At 40.3% G+C, this 20,191-nt stretch overlaps 1 protein-coding gene across 4 annotated transcripts in view; it reads right to left on the bottom strand.

The window, feature by feature from the left end:
- Positions 1-20,191, bottom strand: part of SATB2 (SATB homeobox 2) — a 212,439-nt gene that overhangs the window by 35,916 nt on the left and 156,332 nt on the right. For all 4 annotated transcript variants that reach the window (XM_043910475.1, XM_043910474.1, XM_043910473.1 and 1 more), the window contains 2 exons: positions 18,789-19,001; positions 14,080-14,235 (listed from right to left, as the gene is read on the bottom strand). In XM_043910475.1, the coding sequence (XP_043766410.1) occupies positions 14,080-14,235; positions 18,789-19,001 (369 nt within the window). The remainder of the gene's footprint in view (positions 1-14,079; positions 14,236-18,788; positions 19,002-20,191) is intronic.

Genomic DNA, 20,191 nt, shown 5'->3' with positions numbered 1-20,191 from the left:
GATCTGAATAAGTCTCCAACTGAACTCTTTCAAATGTTTCAAACAGGTATGTTTAACATCTCCCAGGGGAGGCTACAGCATGGAGACCAATCGCTGAACAGAAAATAAAAACAAAAATCTGCATCTGTTAAAAGATGGAGTTCTGAGATATCCAGACCTTAAGGAGGACAGCACCTGCTGTTCTGCATGAGGAGTGAACTGCATTGTGGGAAGCCACAGCTTGAAAGGAGACAGGTGACAGCTGAGTGGTATCTCCACTTACATACTCGGAATGTCTCGCACAACATTCATTGCGGCATTTGATTTATATGCGCTGTTATAATCTGCACTCATTACAATCACTTAGAACAAACTACAGGCCTCGTTACGGACTGGCCGCTGTCTGCCATCAGTCTTTAAGAAGTGTAGTGCTCAATTTGCCCACTGACAAGCAAGGTCCTGACCTTGAAGCTATTAGGGAGTGGATTAGACACAAGTGTGATCATGTGTGCAGACATAAGCAAACCAAATTAATTTCTGGCACAGGGAGGTAGCCAACAAGACCCTGTTCTTAGGGCACCAGAGAACTTCCTCAAATCCCTGATGGAGCTGAGCTAATAGCATGTTTAAGGGAACCCAGTTTTGAAGATGAAGCACATTCATGGTATTTAGAGGGTTATTAATCTAGTTTCCCCACAAAGTGTTTGCTTGGCTGATCAGATTAAGGGATGGAGCCTTCCACAGCGCACCCCCACCACAGCAGGCCCCAAGAAATCTGTGATACTTCACAGCCTCGGACATATTGCACCATGTGTACCCAGCTGCTTCAATAATTAGCTTATGAATGTATCAGCTGGTTCTGTGATTTTTATAAATAATAACTAACCTACAGAGCAGAAACACTGTCAAGAGCCTTACAGTAACACAAAACCACAAGGAGTCCCTCACTTGCTCATCTACTAAATGCCGAAATTCCCTACCAGAGGAGCTCCTGCGATGCCGTCTATAAATATTTATCCTGCGTCTGAAATGGCAGTGTATTTTTGTCAGTTTTCTTCACGGCAGCCATGATTCGCTTTCTCCTCACTCTGACTCACTTGCTCACTCCACGGATTTGTGTGCTTATCTTCCGGAAATCTATTCTTCCACCTCACTTCCCATCTCACCCTCCATCTTTCGATTCACATGATCCCTCCACCCGCCCATGTGGGAAGCTTATCTCTGTTTTCTCAAAAGGGCCTGTTATTACTTTGTTTGGTGGCTAATGAATTTGCCAGAAAGGGCCACGCTGTTGCCTGCATACACACGTATGTATTGTGAGTGAACCCACCACAGAAGAGATAAAAGAGTCCCACATTGGGATTTTTTTCATTTATATAATTTTTGCATGCCATCCAAGAAAGTTTTGCAGTATCAGGCAAAAAAAAAAAAAAAAAAGTGTAAATGTCAAATAAAACAGTGACAGATGACAGTATTCTCTATTGAATAGCACTGTTTCTGTCGTGCATGTTCAATGGGAACTCATGAATTATTAATAAACAAATCTCCTTTTTCTGTTAAAAATCTCAAGTAGGTTTTTTGTTGTTGCTCCCTGTGTGTTATGTAGAGCATTCCAGGAGAATTATTTTCATTTTATAGATGCTGATGCAGAAGTTCATCTGATTTCCAGCCTTGACCAGCCTTGTGAGCAGGTACCAGAACTGTGGAATATATACCTAGCTGTAATTTCTCTTTTAGCCTGGAAATAAGCATTGATCAAAGGTTGGCTGAATATTCATAAAGTCAGTTTAGCTTTTTTAGTATGGGAAAACTGAGACTGAATTACATGTACCTGAGCACAGCTAGGAAGCATAGAATATTCAGTTTGGAGACTGAACTGCTAGGTTCCTGCTATGACAATAAATTACTGGGTAACCTCTGGATAAGGTCTTAGATCTTCTGGAAGCTTAACTATAAAAGAAGGAGTTTACAAAAGATGATCTTTAAGTTCCCTTCCAGCTCCACACTCTGTGATCTGTTTCCTGGTTATTTGTCAGAAACAACAGACAATGATTAGCCACCAGGTCAAAGTACAAAGGATAAAAACCACCCTGGTCAAGTGATCAAGGTCAACATCACCAGTGATGACATATTCACACTGAGAACTCTGTGATATGATTCACTGCAAAGGACTCAACATAGTATCTGAGGTAGACTTGCCCAAAATGCATAGTCTCAGTCAAATCATGGCAAACCCTAACTGAGAGACTGCTTTCAACAAAATAACCAATCACTACTCTTTAGAGTGACAAGGTCATTAAAAAAAAAAAAGGAAAGACAAGACTGAGGAATGGTCACAAACTGCAGATAGCTAAGGATAATAACTAAATGCAGTGTGGTTCCTGATTGGGGTCCTGGCACCAAAAAGGTAATTAGTGGAAATACTATTAATATTTAGTATAATATTAATTTAAAAATAGTGAAATTAGAATAAAGTTTTTAGTTGGTAGTATTAAAACACTCATAGTTTCCTAGTTTTGATAACTGCACTATGGTAATACAGTGTACATTAGGGGAACCTAGGTGAGAAATACATGGAAACTGTAACATTTTGCAAAGTCTCTGTGAGTCTAAAACATGTTCAAAAAAAGAAGTTTGAAAAAATATAGAGAATACCTGGAACCTACATAGGAAAATATACATGGAACTTAAGTGTAATGATGCCAAAAAATTTACAATTTAAACACTTTTACCTTCAAACTCTGAACCCAAAGAAAGCATATAAGTTCAAAGGCTACATCCTTTTGATCAATGGTTAAAGAGTTCCCAAGCATTCAGGCCATAAGCAAATAATACTTATTAACATTTCATTTTAATCATTTCATCAGCCTCTTAAACAAATATATTTCCCTCAGTAGAGAAAACAACTCTGACACCACCTTTTCCCAACCATGCAGGTGAGGTGACACTCACACCAGTCAAGAGATAGTTTACTTACAATCCACATGTTCCTAAAAAGTTGTATGTCAATCTAAATTTACAAAGCAAATAAAGTTGTAAATGTATCAGGAATCCTTACTACTTGAAGAAATGTATTACTATTCCTTTTTGAAAGATGAATAACAGCCCCACCGTTTATCCTTTAGTAAACGGATGGTTTTACTGAGGATTTACTTAAACGAGACACAGCTAGTTCACATTTCAGGAACATTAGAAGCAGCAACAATAAGAACCACGATTTGCTCCTATTCTTCCCTCGTGGTCTCGCCTCCCATCAGTTCTCCCATGGGCCTTGTGCTCTGGCCACTGTGAATTACTCACAATTCCTGAACAGGCTTGATACATGCCCATCATGCTTTTGCTCATGCTACTCCCTTTGCTGAAAAGCTTTACTCAGTTCTCTATCCCCTCTACGAGAAGTTGTCATTCATTTAATTTTCATTGTTACTGTTTACTTAAAAGGTTAGTTGAGATCACCAACAGGAAAGTATATGATTCTGACCATGAAAGTCAAGGAAAATGTCATTACAGAAAACAGGATTCATAATGTGGGTCTTAAAAGATAGAGATGAGTTTCACCACGTGGGGAGAGTAAGTGCCTGGAATCACATTCTAAGCAGAGAAAGCAGTATCAGCAAATGCAGGGGCTTATAGAAGTAACACATTTGGTAATCAGAAGCAACCCTGCGCAGCCAAAGCACAGTCTAGAAAAGGAGGTGGGCAGCAGATTATAAAGAATAACGTGCAAAGAAATTTCATCTTAATAATATGGGCCATGGGAGTCACTGAAGGCTTTTTAACTGATATGACAAAGGATTCTTTGATTTCTTCTTTACATTTTTTTTCTTTTTATTTTTTTATTGAAGGATAGTTGCTTTACAGAATTTTGCTGTTTTCTGTCAAACCTCAACATGGTTTGACATGTATGGGTATACATAGATCGCCTCCCTTTTGAACCTTCCTCCCATCTCCCTCCCCATCCCACCCCTCTAGGTTGGTACAGAGCCCCTGTTTGAGTTTCCTGAGACATACAGCAAATTCCCACTGGCTATCTACTTCATACATGGCAATGTAAGTTTCCATGTTACTCTTTCCATACATCCCACCCCCTCCTCCCCTCTCCCCATGTCCATAAGTCTATTCTCTATATCTGTTTCTCCACTGCTGCCTTGTAAATAAATTCTTCAGTACCATTTTCCTAGACCCTATTATATAGAGTGAAGTGAGTCAGAAAGACAAAGATAAGTATCATATTCTAACACATATATACAGAATATTCTTTCCACTTTTAATTTCCTTCCTCCATTCCTTCCTTCCTCTCTTCTTTTTTAACAAGAAGTCCTTGGAGAAAAGACTGTGATAAAGTTAAGAACTCCACTTACCCTAGCCTAGATATCTTTTCTTTTTCATAGTAAAATCATGTTGCTGGGTATTAATCAGGTCCTACAATGGCCTGCAAGTGGTAAATTACACACTGCATAGGCTTTATCCTCCAGTTTTTGTTCTTTAAAAAATGACATGTATCCTAAACACCAAACCAGATCACTTCACTCTCATTATTTTAATCATTTGTGTGTGGGTGCACACGTGTGTGTGTTTGCTGTTGTTGTTGCCCAAATGAGAATATTTAAAGCTCTCTCACATTGAAAATCAATGAGGAAGAACAATATCTATTACTCTTATAAAAAAAGAAAGGTTTAAAAAAATTTCAAATATACAATAAATGTGACATACTTTGCACACTACACACCAAATGCAGAGAATATTCAAATGACCAGGGAGGTCTTTCAGAAAACAATAATACAGCCTAGTGTCTGAATTTGGAGCCCATCAGATATGGGTTTTAATCTTAGCTCCATGCCTTAGGTTGAAGTGATGGGGGAGGGGAAGGAGATGGGAAGAATGGGGTTCCTGTCCATGGTACTGAAATTTCATTGTGTACTAAGTTACTTGTTTTCCTACCCCAGGACACAGGTAATCACTCCAACTTCTATTTTTTTTCCTTAAAAAAAAAAAAAAAATTCTGTGTTGGTGACACATTTCCTAGTTTTTACAGCATTTCTGAGCAAATACAAACCAGGACTTGCTAAGAAACAAATGCAAGTCCACAGACTGGTTTGATCTCCAAAGAGATACAGTAAATAAATTTGTTCTTCTTAAGTAAGGTTGTACTTGCTTTGAAGACCAAGGTCTTGTCAGTCGTTACCCTTTGCCCTGAGGAACCTAGCACAGAGCTGACGAGTGAACTCCATCTACAAATAGTAAGAAGCCCCCACCCTCTTTGCCCATCTAGGAACTCCAGTGAATGAATAAGTTGACAAATGAACAGCTCTCTTCAGGAGAATGACTCAAGGCTTCTTGCAACAGACATGTAAAAGGCCATTTACTCACCCACATCTTCAATACAGAAAATGTCAGCATATGTAACCAAAAGGAAACATTTTCTGAGCGTCTCAAAAGAAAATTCATATTATTAACCACAGACAGTTCGCTTTCTAAATGGAAGCACAAAAAGTCCCCAAACAAACTTTTGTAACTGTGAAAGAATTTCTCTTCAGCTGGTTGAGACTCTTCTCAAGTGTGAAATGAGCCAGATAATATTCAGCTCTTGTTTCTTAGTCACTGAATTCTCTTTTCATGAATCCAATAAGTGTCTATTAAAATAAATAAACCCCCTAATGATTCAAGATAACCTAATCAAGAAAACTGAAATGGATAAAAGGCTAAACTGCAAGGGAGACTTATCAAGGGCTTCAATGAATCCCTGACGAGGAGGTCATCTAAACCTGAGAAAAGATTTGTGCTGAGCATTTGGTTACAGTTCAAGGTTAATCATTTTATACCTTGAATGTAATAAGTAAAAATGATCTGCTTCTTTTTTTATTTCTCAAAATTGTACACTAAGTTCTAAACTGTATTTTCACGGGGACTAATTTTCAGCTGTCTCTGGGCATGCGTCTCACATTTCTATGGATGTGTTTGTAAAGACTGAATCTGTAATTGAGAGTAATGAAAATTTTATTTCAGAACAACTCCTTAACCTCTGTTATAAAGGGCTCAAGTTAAGCAGGGATTTAATAAAATCTTGTTGCCTTCCTTACCATGGAAATATGGGCTATGCATAGCTATATAATAGTATAGAGATTTGGGATGACTTTATACAAGTATGTACACACATACTTAAACACATACATGGGAACATGCATCTAAAAAAAAAAAAACCATCTATATCTGTCAAAAAGAAGAATGAATCTGGAGTCTTCTCCACTTAAATATTACAAACATATTAACAGTTAAATGTACTAGACTAAACTATCGGGAAGAAAACAACCTAAATATTTCTACTCCCCGACTTCAGATTCAAATTCCAAGATACCTATGATATAAGATATATATATTATAATATATATATATACACACACCATAATATACCTATGATACATACCATATATACTTATAATACAAGGTATATATATATATAGACAAACACACACAAATATATATGATACAAGGTATATATACACACACATATATATGTGATACAAGGTATATATATTAATATATATTTTTATATACAAGGTACTATATATTAATATTATGAACACTGCCTCAAGAACTCATAAGTGTGTGGGTGGGGGGAAACAGACACAACAGAAAACCAGGAATAAAACTTGTTTGAAAGATTAGGACTGGGATTAAAGTGAGGCATGCAAGCAACTAATGTGCAAAAATTAAGGAATGTGACTCTGAAAGGGTGTGCCTCCTTGGACTGTACCTAAGACCTAATGTGTCTAATCCGAGCCTTTGGCCTGTGAAAGCAAGATGATTAAATGGTCCCTATGACAAAACAGTAGGGACGAGTCACAGCACCAAAATTCTCCAACTGTAAAAACCATGGTTTAATTCAATATCATCTCCAAAAGAAGCCTGGGAGAGTTTAGAAAGACGGCTTTTAATATGTCAACCTGCTTTGCTTCAAAGTCATATGCAAGTTTCTAAAAGTGTTGTGTCGTGAACAGGCAAAAGAATGCAACTCAAAGGTTTCTGCGATAAGTTGAGATGTGCTTAAACCAAGCACAGAAATTTTAGCAATGGGTAAAGGTACCTGACACTTTATGAACTGCATATGAACTCTACGTATTAACCTTCACTGATATCTAATTAAGGGTTCCCATAAAGGCTAGATTTAGGGCATGAAACATAAACATAATCAATTGTGAAGAACCCAATTCCTCACTATAGGGATGATGTAAGAATTGAGATCTTGAGGGAATTTCTGCTGATCATTTCTCAAAAGAATCTATTCCTTTGAATTATGCTGAGAGAAAAAGGAAGAAAGTGAAGGGTTTAACTTGATGCTTGGGCATCACTGTACTTACTCACTGTCCGCTTAATTTGGCATCTGAGAATATTGAGGAGCCTAATTTCTTCACTCCTCGCTGTAATAATTTTTTTCAAATGGCAGTTGTAGTGTAAATATGTTGATTTGTTTCATGTAAGTTTGGTGGACGGCACTGGCATTGTAGTATACGTGCCCCATTTGACAAGAACAGAAGCTGCTTTTTGATAGGCTGTCAAAATGTGTTCGAAAGAAACGTGCCCATCAGGAAGGGGCAGGCAAGGCCACACACCTCCATTTAGTCTGCCTTATACACTGAAGACAAGACGGCAGAAGCAGAAGCACTGGGAGTGAGATGAGACCACCACCTCATTCTACACGTGGCATCATACGGCCAGTTTTTCCTGTCACTCTTTATACCAGAGATCAGGGCAGTCAAACATTTACTTCCAATGTGGTGGTTTAGTTGCTAAGTCATGTCTGACTCTTGTGACCCCATGGACTGTAGCCCATCAGGTTCCTCTGTCCATGGGATTCTCCAGGCAAGAATACTGGAGTGGGTTGCCATTTCCTTCTTCAGGGGAACTTTCTGAGCCAGGGATTGAACCAGGTCTCCTGCATTGTAGGCAGATTCTTTACCAACTGAGCCACCAGGGAAGCCCCAATAGCCTGAGCAATCCTAGTCCCAATAAAGCCATCTCCATAAGGGGACCTAATAAATAAGGTAACTGGCAAACCACTTCCAGGGCAAACTGGCAAAACTGATCCTTGTGTAATATTTTCTAAAGGCTGAGAAACTAAATAATGAGACTGAAGATACTTTACAATTCATAAACATACTCTCCCATGAGAAAAGGTGGTTTAAAAATTTACAATTTATAACTGTCTTATTACAGTATAATCCCAACTAGGACATAAACACGCAGGTGCAAACATGTACTTACACATCAGAAGACAAAAAGGTTAATAGCAACTACCTCTGGATTGTGGAATTATGGGTGATTCATATTTTGCCTTTATATTTTCTTCATTTTATTTGTTAAAATGAGGACGGGGCATTGCAGGTGACATTCCGGGGGCATGCAGTCTCTCCTTACCACCTGATGACCCACAAGGGCACACGGCCCTCATCTCGATGGGCCTTTGCAGCAATCACAGAGCCTGCAGACCCCAGCCCGGAGGTGGGCCTGGGGGGAGCACAGTAAGCCAGCATGCAGCTCTGACCCCAGACGCTACAGCAGGTACAAGGGGCTGGCCCGCTAGCTGGGGGTCATATGTGGAGTCATATGCAGAGCCCACCTGGTGGAAGAGGGAGATGTGGGAATTTCCAGTTGTTCAGGGTTTTATTTTGCTTTTGTTTATTATAAACATTTCATATTGGCCAAAACTGTAGTCAGCTGAGTCATTCAAAATATCTTAGGTGAAGGTATAGAGGCAGGGACCCTCAAGCATCACTGGCAAGGACATCACTGGAATGTAAATCCTATCATTATTTTCAATACAGTAGGCCTAGAAATGATCTGCATACCCATGAAGGGAAGAGAGTCAAATTATGGTGCATCCAATCCAATCCAATATGACATAGCAACTTAAGAGAATAAGAGAACTAAGTGTGCTGATATGGAAAGATCTTTAGGATTTGTAAAGAAAAAATCATGTGTAAAGTATGCTAGTCATTTGTGCATAGGGACAAAGAAAGCCTATCAACTTGTATTTCCAAAGATAGAAGAGAAATGTTGGCAGTGGCTGCCTCTAAGGATGGCTAAGGGGTGAGGGATGGAGGAAGACTATTCACTGTATACTCTTTTGTCCCTTTTGAAGCTTATATAATGAACATATGCTATCTATTCAAAATAAATAGCATTAAAGAAGAAAAGAAATGCCTTTGAATTAAAGAATAAAAATAAGATGAGGATGTTATTACTCAAGTAATCATAAAACAGGAGTTATTTCTTTAAAAAGGAAATAAGTACAACTAACTTGTGCCTGGGACATTTTTAAAAAGAGACATATAAAAGCAAAAATTAATATGGCAACCCATGACTGAATGAAGAAAACACGTTAGCACTACACTGAATGTGATATAAACTCCAATAGCAAAGAGCAGTAAAAGGAAGGAAAGCAACCAAATGATATACCAATTATTTTTCTTCATGTACACTTTTCTGTCTTTATTTTTACCTTTAAAAGGATTTGCTATGGAGACCTATATATTTTAAATCATTTAACTTCTTAGTCAAACTAGATAATATATAAGGAACTCTTTTACAATAAAAAATGTTCATAAAATTTGAGTTTATAATCTACATCTAAAGTTTAAGAAGCCTTCTACTTAGGATTACAATTTGTTAAGTCAGTAAGTAAGAACATGGAATATGAATATGAATATATATATATATCTTGCTTCCTGGTGAAACAATGATAAGGAATAAAGGTCAATCAGTATACAAAATCTATTTAATCATAGCGTACATAAAGTATACAACATATTGAAACTCAGTCACCATGAAGAACACAGCTTCTATGGAGGAAATTATTTCAGAATTGTATACCGAAGGCCAGAAACTCTTTTTCCCCACTGTGGTGGGGTCACAGTTGTGTCTCCCTCCCTCTTCTGCAGTAGAAGTGAGGACTCCTTCATTCCTGATCCCAGCAGTAGCTCCTGCAGCTTGTGGGCCTGGAAGGTGTGTGGGTCAGGAAGAACTTGAGGACTGGCAGGTTTTTTAAAAACACTGTTTAAACAGTTTTAAAAAACTGTTTCTTAAAAAGCAGTTTAAAAAACTGGCAGGGGTTTTTAAATCCTGGTGGCGATGATGAGGACATCTTACAATGTCATTCCTTCAAAGCCCCCTCCCACCGAACCCTCCCCCCACCCCCCCAACCCTCCTCCCCCTTCACCCCCCCACCCCGGGCTTAACCCCAGGTCACTCCCTCTTTTATATCAGCAGACTCTGGGGTTGGCCCTTTCATTTCCACCAACTGAGCTTTACAACCAGGTTGTCTATGTCCCTTTTTTGCAGTGTTTCAGCTTCTCTCTAACTTCCTAATAATAGCAAGCAAGACCCTCCTGTCCCGCCAAAGATAAAAAAAAAGAGAGAGAGAGAGAAAAGAAAAAAAGAAAGCAAACCTAGTGCCCTTCTAACGTTTTTATTCATTTGTTTTATTTGTTTAATAAAGGCAAAGTAGAACAGGAATAAGTCCATTCCCATTCATCTACCTACTCTATTTCCACCCAAACCTAATAGGAAAAGACATATGTAGAGTTGGCTCTTTGGATGTACAAATAATAAAGCATCACTCTCCTTTCAAAATAAAACCAACCTGAAATCAACCTCAGCATTCCATGAGTCGAATACTGAAAGCAATATAAAAAAGAGAAGCAGGCAGCAGAGGAGAGAAATAGTGAGTTAGCATCTGGGGAAAGGGGCCGCTGATGTCAACAGAAAGAAACGCAGCTAAAGGCGCTGTGATGAAGCACACGGGCGTCCCTGGAGCAGCGCGGTGGGGGGCCACACAGGCCACTGCGCTTGCGCCCTGCTGGGCTTCCACTTCCCAGGACACACGTGATGGACTGCGCTTGGGGAGAGGAACTGCAATCTGAGGGACGGCAACACAGCGCTCCTGTAGTCACTAAGACTGCACACTGGGTGCTTATTCTCTGGGGGCCCTTTGTATGTAGGGCCATACTGAAGTTGTGAGGGAAACGCCATATGCCTTTACACCATGGTTCCTACTGAGCACCCCCACTCCTGGTTCACAGAGAACAACCAGTGACCATAGTTCATTCCATCCCATGAAGACCAATAATCTGAATATTCTGCAGAAAGAAAAGAGAGTCTTCAGAACCCACATCCACATATACACACACACACACACACACACACACACACACACACACAAATACCCAAAGCTGATCCTAGATTGAAAATGAAACAAAAGTAAAAGGTGAAATGCACGTAAGCACACTTTTCCCCCTGCTTTTCTTTCTTTGGCTTCTCTCACGTGAAGAAAAGGCCACAGGTCAGACAGGAGGCACCCAGTGGAACTGGATGATGGGCTGACCTGGCCAAGACAAAGCAGCCAGAGCCCAGTTAAAGGAACAGGTGGTCTTTGACCCTACAAATGCGCCTGATGTGACCCACACACCAAGGAGACACACACTTTCCAGTAACATTGTTTTCACCAATAGGACCACAGGCATAACTGCAAATGCTTGTTCCTTTTCTGAACCCCTGCTCCAACGACGCCTGTTTTCTAAACTCTTACAGCCCTCGAGGAACCTCCTGCCCCACCACTGTCTCTAAAAATGTCCTCTCCTTTTCCTATCCTTCATTCAAAGCTTGCCTAACACAGGCAGTGTAAGGTTACTATTTTTATTATGATGACAGCAATTCATAGCAAGGAATGAATGAGATTTAACGGAGGGTTCCTTTCTATTTTAAGACATGTAAAATGGAAGAGGAGGGGTTAGTGTATGTGTTTGAACAGGGCCTTCCAGGCTCAAACCCACTCCAGTTCACAAGAGTTCCTATTCAAGGTTCTCCTAATTTTTACCTCCAAGAGAATGGAGTACCCTTACTTCCTCAGTCACTACACACCCACACCTACCCCCCCTCCCCGCCCCCCCCCCCCCACAAAACCCTTATGGACATGTACCAAATACAAGTACAAGGTACAACATCATGCCATTGATTCCATTAAGGATGCTTTTTATCAAGCAAATGCTGGTAGTTCTTACAAAGCAGAGTGACTGTCTTATGTTAAATTGCCTTTGAAACTATCAGCTAAGTTTATTTTGTTTGACAGTGCCATTTTTAAGACACTTAACACCTGATTTGCAAATCTCTGTCAGCTGTTTACAAATAAAGTTCCTTATTCATAAATGTGAATAAAATCACCATCCTAATGGAAAACAAACAGGAAACAAAGCATCTTATCTCCATTTAGGCCCAATCTCACCTTTTAGCACATCAGGTCCTAGAACTATATTTCACTCCAAGCTCTACAGAAACAGGGCTACTGAGTTCTGCAGGCAATAAAAATTTTGAGAGCTACATTTGTGCCAACTGGCAAACACAGTTTTCAATCAGCCACCTGAACTACTTGGGGAGGCTGGAGTCAACACTATTTTCAGAAGCAACAGTGCCAAGTCAACAGGAAGATGACAAGCATTCAGAATCAAGTTCTTAGACTATGGCCTTGAGTTTTTCTAGAAAGCAGCTATAAAAGGAGGACTGAGTGCAACTTTGATATTTACATCAAGTCACGACTAAGGGGCAGGTTTGCAAAAGCAATTGTGTAGTTTTATACTTACTGCACATTTACCACATATGTCCTTTATTACACAGTGGAAAACCATTAAATGCACAGTAGTTTTGCCAAGTGGCATTATGCATTTAACAGCTTTATTCGTTTAACAGCTCCAACTCTCATTATATTTTGCCATGTGGTACATGGGATTTTATGCATTTAACAGTTTAAGAAGGCTCTATGGTATTTTCTTTTCATGTATTTCATACTATGATTGGACATGATATCTTAGCCAACTATATTGCAATGATTTCATTGATGAGAGAAAGAATAATCTGGAAAAATCATGACATCAAAATTGAATAGGGGAAACAAATATTTCAACCCTCTTCGAAATTGCTGAATATTCTACTGCTCTCTTTTTATTAACACCTGAAAAATAATTTAGGTGACTGCAAAACTACAGGTAAAAAAATTCTATACCCCAAACCATGTAATTAGTATACATATAGCATTTAACTATGATTCTAAAAACGTAATTTTCATTAAAAACCATCTTGCTTAAAACAATATTCAGTAACTTCCTTTCTCTACAGCACAAAGCAGATCTGTTCAGGAGAGGATGGACCATTTTACCATTTACATATGTAGGGATGAAAGCATTTGTCATGCAAGCCCACAGAGGAAATCAAGCTCTGAATCAAAGGACTCTCAAAACTAAGCTTTAACTTCTGTTTCCTCCACCCTGCATCTGAGTAATTGTTCAATCCAGAAATAAATAAGTAGGCACCTCAACATAACCCATTCTAGGATAGGGCAGTAGTTGTCCCTTTAAACGAATTGAAACAGATAGTACAGCCCTTCAACTGTTGCTGCTTTCAGAAATAAAAAAACCTAAGCATCTGTCTACTTTCTCCCTGGAGCATTCCATTCCCCACAATCGCAGCACTCTGCAAAATTGTACTGGATAAGCTTCTCTGTTTTTCTGTTAAAGAACTCAACACTCACTCTGAAGTCCCCAATGCGTGTTTTCTCCTGGAAAAACAACTGTATTCTCTACATAAAAGAAACACCTGACATTGCAAGGTGTCTCTGGGGCTGGGTTGAAAAGCAGTTATTATAACAAAGTCATCCATTCCCCTGGTGGGAATAAGAGAGGTGACGAGACCTGGCTAAAACTTGTTCTCAGGAAGATGCTGTTCTGAATACACCAAGTTTTGCTCAAATATCCAAAAGAAAGGGGAAAAAAGCATATATAGCAGTATTCAAAATTGGGAGAGACATCCCTCAAGGCTGATTCTTTTTGGGGGGGAAAATAAAAAACTTGAAAAAAAATCTGGGTTTTGACTTAGTCTTTCTTGTGAACTCTGATGGGAATAAAAGCAAACTGTAGAGCAAAAGGCAAGAACGTGACAGGTTCCCTAGGGATTATTATTGTTATTATTATTATAGGAACAGATGTATTTTTATTGGTGGGAGGAGGAGAACAGTCTAATTCCAGCCTCACTTTTGCTCTTTAAAAATCCACTCACCTGACTTTTATTTGCAGCCACTTTGGCAAACAGGGCTTGAGACACCTTGGCCCTTTTCATCTCCTGTTGGATCTCGTCATAAATGGCAGCTGTGATGTTGACGTTGGCGCCGTCCACCTTAATGGGGAGGTCTGTTGTCGGTGTCGAGGTTTTGGCCTACCAAGAGACCATGAAAATAATAATTTAAAAAGTGCTGCATTCAGCCCAGCCATCTGTGCAGAAATTATCAAAGGATTTCAGTCAGCTGATGCCAAACCGCATTAGCTACAGAGGGACACTTCCTGTCCATTATTCTAATCAGGTTAATTGTGATTGGAAATAATTGCAGTGCATTCCTATAGGACATGCAGAGTCCTGTCAGCCCTGTCGTTCCCCTCACAGTAGCCGTGACGGTTAGCAGGTAGGATGGCTACTCTGGGTACCAAACTCAAGCCATCACCTAACTGCAACACAAGCATGCAGAACACACACACGGTTACTTTTCTCCTTCTGAAAACAGAACACCTTAGAGGAAGAGTCAATCTTCCAGGAAAAAAAAACAAAAACAAATGAGTAAATGGGTAGAGGTCTCTAAATAATAAATTATTACTCAATTTAATGCACTCCCCTGAGTCTCTCTTATTCTTTATTAAAGCTTTACGTATGTCATTTGAGTATGTATGGCTTCCCACCATTATCATCATTATGCTACCCAGACAGTCACCTAATTTCACCTAGGAAATCAGTGGAAATGAAACAAAATTTCATTTCATAAAACTAGGCTTCAGAATGCCTTTGAAGTGCTGTTTTCATTTTCTTAAACTCATATTGTGGTTTTATGTATTCTGCAGTGCTCGTTTTAATTGAATGATTTCCCATCAGCTTCAGAGACAAATGAAGGACAATATAAAAGGTGTCTGTACTTCTTGGAGTTAGGATAACCCTAAAATGTTTGAACCTGCTTGATCCAGAAAACTACGGTGTGTAAGGAGCGGGGGCTGGGCAGCCTTCTCAGAACCCAGGGCCACCAGACAAAGGAAAAAGTCTGCTCCCACCCTCAGATTCCTGAGCACCGCCAGCTCATTTGGTCTAAAGTGAGCTTTTTTCTTTTTGTACCCACCCACCTAGAACCCTAAACCACTAATTTCCCTCTGTGGATGTCCTGAGCTGCTCCCCCACTGGACTGATGGTATGCCAGGTTTAGAGAGACGTGGCATACAGTGTGGACACCACGGGATCATCACCAATGATGTCTTGAAGCCAGGGTCACATCCTAACTTTAAAAGAAGGTTTTGGTTCCCACAAGCACTCAGGGACTTCTGCCATTCTCCTGTGACCTTCCTGCCTCATATTGTTTCTTAATTACTGAAAAGTAACAATAAGAATAACTGATACACATACTTTTTGTGTGCCAGGCATTCCAGGAAGTGTTTTACTTTTGTCATCGCATTTTATTCTTTTTAAGAACACAATGAGTTAAACATTATTATTTTCACTTTAGAGATGAAGACAACTGAAAATAAAAGAAGATAATTTGCTGGAAGGATATGCAGCAGCAATTGAAATAACCATCAACTGAACTCAAGTCTCTCAAGTTCCAAAGGACAAGTTCATGGACCACTGTGCTACTCTGCCTCCAAAACCTCCAGTTTACACTGGTGCTGTTTTTACGCTTTTCTTCTTGCCCTGGAGTTTGAGGTCTTCCCATAACATTCTAATCCTCTCCCATCTTTTTCAAGAAGACTCCTTTTTCTTCTTAAAACTTCTAGTTAATCCAGAGTGTTTCCCTATTGAGCGCACATTTTAGCATACAATTTCTGCCTTTCTCGGCGCAGGTTTTTATTAGCCTCACTGACTGAACATCATGTTAACTAACTGATCAAATCTTTTCTGGAACACTGACAGCTAAAGTCGAAGCACAGCAATACATGCTTAGGGACCCAGACCTTGGAATCAGAATAATCAGAATTGAAATCCTAACTCTACCAATCATTTACATTACCTTACATGAGGTGTCTAACCTACCTAAACCTCAGTTTCCTTATCTGTAAAATGGGAACAACAATGCAAAATGGTGAGGATCCAAATCCATGCAAAATATTCACAATACATGATATAATAAGTGCTCAGTAAATGATCATTCTTATCCTTTTTTGTTGCTTTGTTATCATTAAATGCATTGAAGAATACTGACCAGTTGAAGGATTATGAGAAGAGACTGTACGGGTTGAATCTGAAATTTCTTCAATTTGTTTTAAACCAGTAATAAAGTGCTACTGGGTCTGGAAAATAATCTCCATGGACCTATGCAAGACCTTGTGTGTGTGCCCTGGAATGCTGGCTCCAACTCAAAGGCTGACATTTGTTTGCACAATGAAAGCCTTACAGTAATCTGTATCTACACCACTGAGACAGTTCTATAAAGAATTGTGATCAAGTAGGTAATCATGAAATGTTTTAAACGTCTTTAATAATTCCATCAGTGCTTAACCAGCAGAATGTTCCAGACAATGTAAAAATGTCAGTCCACGACCATGTTTGCAAATATATTTTGAGAAAAACATTTAACATTTATTTTCAAAATCTCCAAACTGTGAAATTAAATGATTGATTTCCCTGTTAAATTTGTCTCTAAAGGACATCTTTATCTAGGAATTTTCTAGATGGGATTTTCTTCTGCTCAAAAAAACAAAATATTGGCCTTAACTGTGTAACCTTGTAAGTTGGTCTGGCTCTGAAAGCTACCAGGTCTTTGAAAAGATGCCTAAGATATAATCTTGTTAGAAAAATATTATGAAGGAGTGGAAAACAAAACACACAGACATGTGCAATTTTCTAACAAGAAGGAGTGACTTTCTGAGAAAAGTTGACCAGTTAAACAGCCATGAAGCATGGCTGGATTCTTCTGTAATAGCTTAATGGGCTTCAAAAGTGGCAAAAATGTTGGTGAATTTAATAGAAGTAAATATTAGTGCAAATTAACAACTCGCCCAACTCAATAGCTCAACATGTATGCCCCAAAATTTAAAAAAATAAAAGTAAAAAAACTTGGCTACACTGGTCCAAAGTAAGCAGTCAAGCGTCTTAGTTTTGGTTTAACAGTAACTAAAATTCATAATTCACTAAGGTCTAAGTATCACAATTTGGCAGTTCATGATAGAAAATGATCTTCAATTAAAAATCTATTGCAGAGTGTAAAAATATAAAAAGAGTTAAGATGTGTGAAAAATGAATGTACTTGAAAAAGCTCAAATATTTCTATTAGAATAAAATTCTGCTTAATCAGTTCCTTAGACCTTGCCAGAAAACAAACTCCTAAACCCAAAACTATATGTATCTAAGCCAAAAAAAAAAAAATCACTTTTCAGCATACCCAATTTTCTGATTTGTACAAATGTACAACTGTTAAATATTTGGTTTGAAAACAATAACTCAAGAAGGAACTTACAACCATGCCAGTAACAGTAAACGAGATGACTTTCCTATAAGTCCGCTGATTAGTAAAAGCTTACGGGAAGCGCTGTGTGTGTACGTGCCTAGTCGCTAAGTCGTGTTTCACTGTGACCCCAGGATTGTGGCCCGCCAGGCTGCTCTGTCCGTGGGCTTTTGCAGGCAAGAATACTGGGGAGGGCTGCCATTTCCTCTTCAAGGGGATCTGTCCGACCCGGGGACTGGACACGCGTCTCCTGTGTCTTCTGCACTGGCAGGCGGGTTCTTTACCACTTATCCCCCTGAGAAGCCCAAGGGCAGTAGCTGCGCTGTGCTTAATCGCTCAGTCATGTCCTACTCTTTGCAACCCCGTGGACTGTAGCCCATCAGGCTCCTCTGTCCATGGGGATTCTCCAGGCAAGAGTACTGGAATGGGTGGCCATGCCCTCCTCCAGGGGGTCTCCCCAACCAGGACTCCCGCACTGCAGATGGAGTCTTTACCATTTGAGCCACCAGGGAAGCCCTGGAAGGGAAGTAGGGAGTGGACTAAGGAGTACGCTCAGATCTGAACTGGAAATGACTCTTGGCTGACTTGAGAACTTGACCCTTCAGTTAAAATCTTTAAAGCACACATTACTATTAAAAGATGTGTGCATTTACAGAAGGACCTGAGAACAGAAAGCGTGGAAAGGAAGGATGGAAAGCTGAGCCAGGGTCCTATGGGAATCACTGCTGGAAAGAAAACATGAAGGTCTACCTTCCCACCATTTTCCACAGAATCACTGAAAGAGCTCCCAGTCATTCTGATCTAGCCATAGCACATGCTTGCTTCCATCACACACAGGCTCCTCATGGATTTTGCCTCTTTCAGGTTGCATCAAGCGGAACTTGGGACTACTCTAGCTGTCACCAGCCCCCAACTACCCTGTCTCCATCCAAATAAATACACAATTGGAGGAAAAGCAGTGTGCTTCCTATGCAAACTCAGCTTCAACACTAATACCCTAGTCCCTTCTTTGATAACCAAACAGCTGCATGTAGATATCTAGCGGTTATCTTCCCACCCACTCCCGCCACATATGGAAGAATGGGACTTGTTGAAAGGGAGAGAAATGGCATGGATGATACAGTAAAGGATAACCACTAGTATAGGGTCAGAGGGTCACATCCTCTAACCCACATGTGCAGTGGATTAAGAAGTCCTAGAATTACATCTCTTAGTTTCTGAGGGAAAACAGTATCAGTGAAGGCAAGATGTCTCCAAGGCAAAGAGTGAAAAGTCAGGGGAGCGAACATCTCACCTGAGGGGTTCGGGAGGAGCTGGGGCTACTGGAGGCTGATGAGACCATGCTCACGTTGGGGTTCATGCTCCGCTCTCTCTCATCCTGGTAGATGCGGTCCCGCTCCACTTCGGGCAGATTGAGGAAATTCTGCATGGCTCTCAGGTTTACTAAAAGCGACTGAGATGCTGTCCGAGGGTCTTCTTCCTTCCGCAGAATCTCAGACAACAACCCCTGATTAAATGGGGAAAAAAAAAAGTAGGTCACGTTACATCTGCAGGTATGTGGTGTGGTTTCTGGCTGGCACACCCACCCCCGCGCCCTTCCTCTTTGTTTGGTGTAACCAGCGGGCTGTGATGTCAAGAACCTCGCTCTAATTCCTGACAGTTCTCCAGCAAGAAGATTTGGAGGGAATGTGCTTGGCGCCTGGGGGTTCTGCGTTATTTTGGACCATTCTATTCTGACACTTTATCATCACTGTAATAATCAGCAGTGTACAGAGATGCCAGCTAGCAAGGTAGGCGCTTGGGAAGAATTGTGAAACTGCAATTACCACCAGGTGCCTCCTACAAGTATTTCAGGAACTGTTAGAACTCTCTCTGCTTGAAACTGGGAACACTTGGCAGTCCTGCTCAGCTTTACAAATCTGCCAAGTTTGGTAAATTTAGTTCCGACATTTAAACAGCATGGGAGATTTACATCGACTTAAAAAAAAAAAAAGTTTGGCTGAATTTCTGTGTGACCGGCCACTGTTTTCAATATAGATGTTACTTGTGGGGGAAAAAAAAAAGACGCAAAGCAAATGCCTCTAGCTTGTGTTAACCCTCTATCAGCTTCCCAATCCACATACTTGCACGGCTACCAGAGGGCACCCAAACCTTCTTACGAGATGCCCTCATGGGGACACTCCAATTCCACCACTGAAGCGACAGAAGTGTAGCTGCAATCCGGTGAAGGGCCACAGGACACCTCAGAGGACACCATGACAGGCTCAGATACTTTCTGACTGTGTTACCCACCCAAACAGAATGCTTCACGTAGGAAATTAATGTTTCCATGTGCTCTGCTCAGAGAATGCACAAAGAAAACAAGACGCTGACAAGTCTAAAGAGAAGTAGTATGGACTCAAGAAAGAGGCTAGGGACCTGAGCTGGGACGTCACAGTCCTCGGGGCAAAAGCGGATCCGTTTCCACCCTGCATGTGTGTGTGCGCTCGGCTGCTCCGTCGTGTCTGACTCTCTCTGAACTCATGGCCTGTAGCCTGCCAGGCTCTTCTGATCATGGGATTTCCCAGGCAAGAATACTGGAGTTGCCATTTCCTTCTCCAGGGAATCTTCCTGACCCAGGGATTGAATCCGGGTCTCCTGCATTGGCAGGTGGATTCCTCACCACTGAGCCGCCTGGGAAGCCCCTGCATTCCGCAC

This window comes from Cervus elaphus, chromosome 8 (genome assembly GCF_910594005.1).
Source record: "Cervus elaphus chromosome 8, mCerEla1.1, whole genome shotgun sequence".
In the NCBI taxonomy this organism is placed as follows: Eukaryota; Metazoa; Chordata; class Mammalia; order Artiodactyla; family Cervidae; genus Cervus; species Cervus elaphus.
The sequence above is the reverse complement of the archived record's forward strand: the minus strand, read 5'-3'. Positions and strand labels throughout refer to the sequence as shown.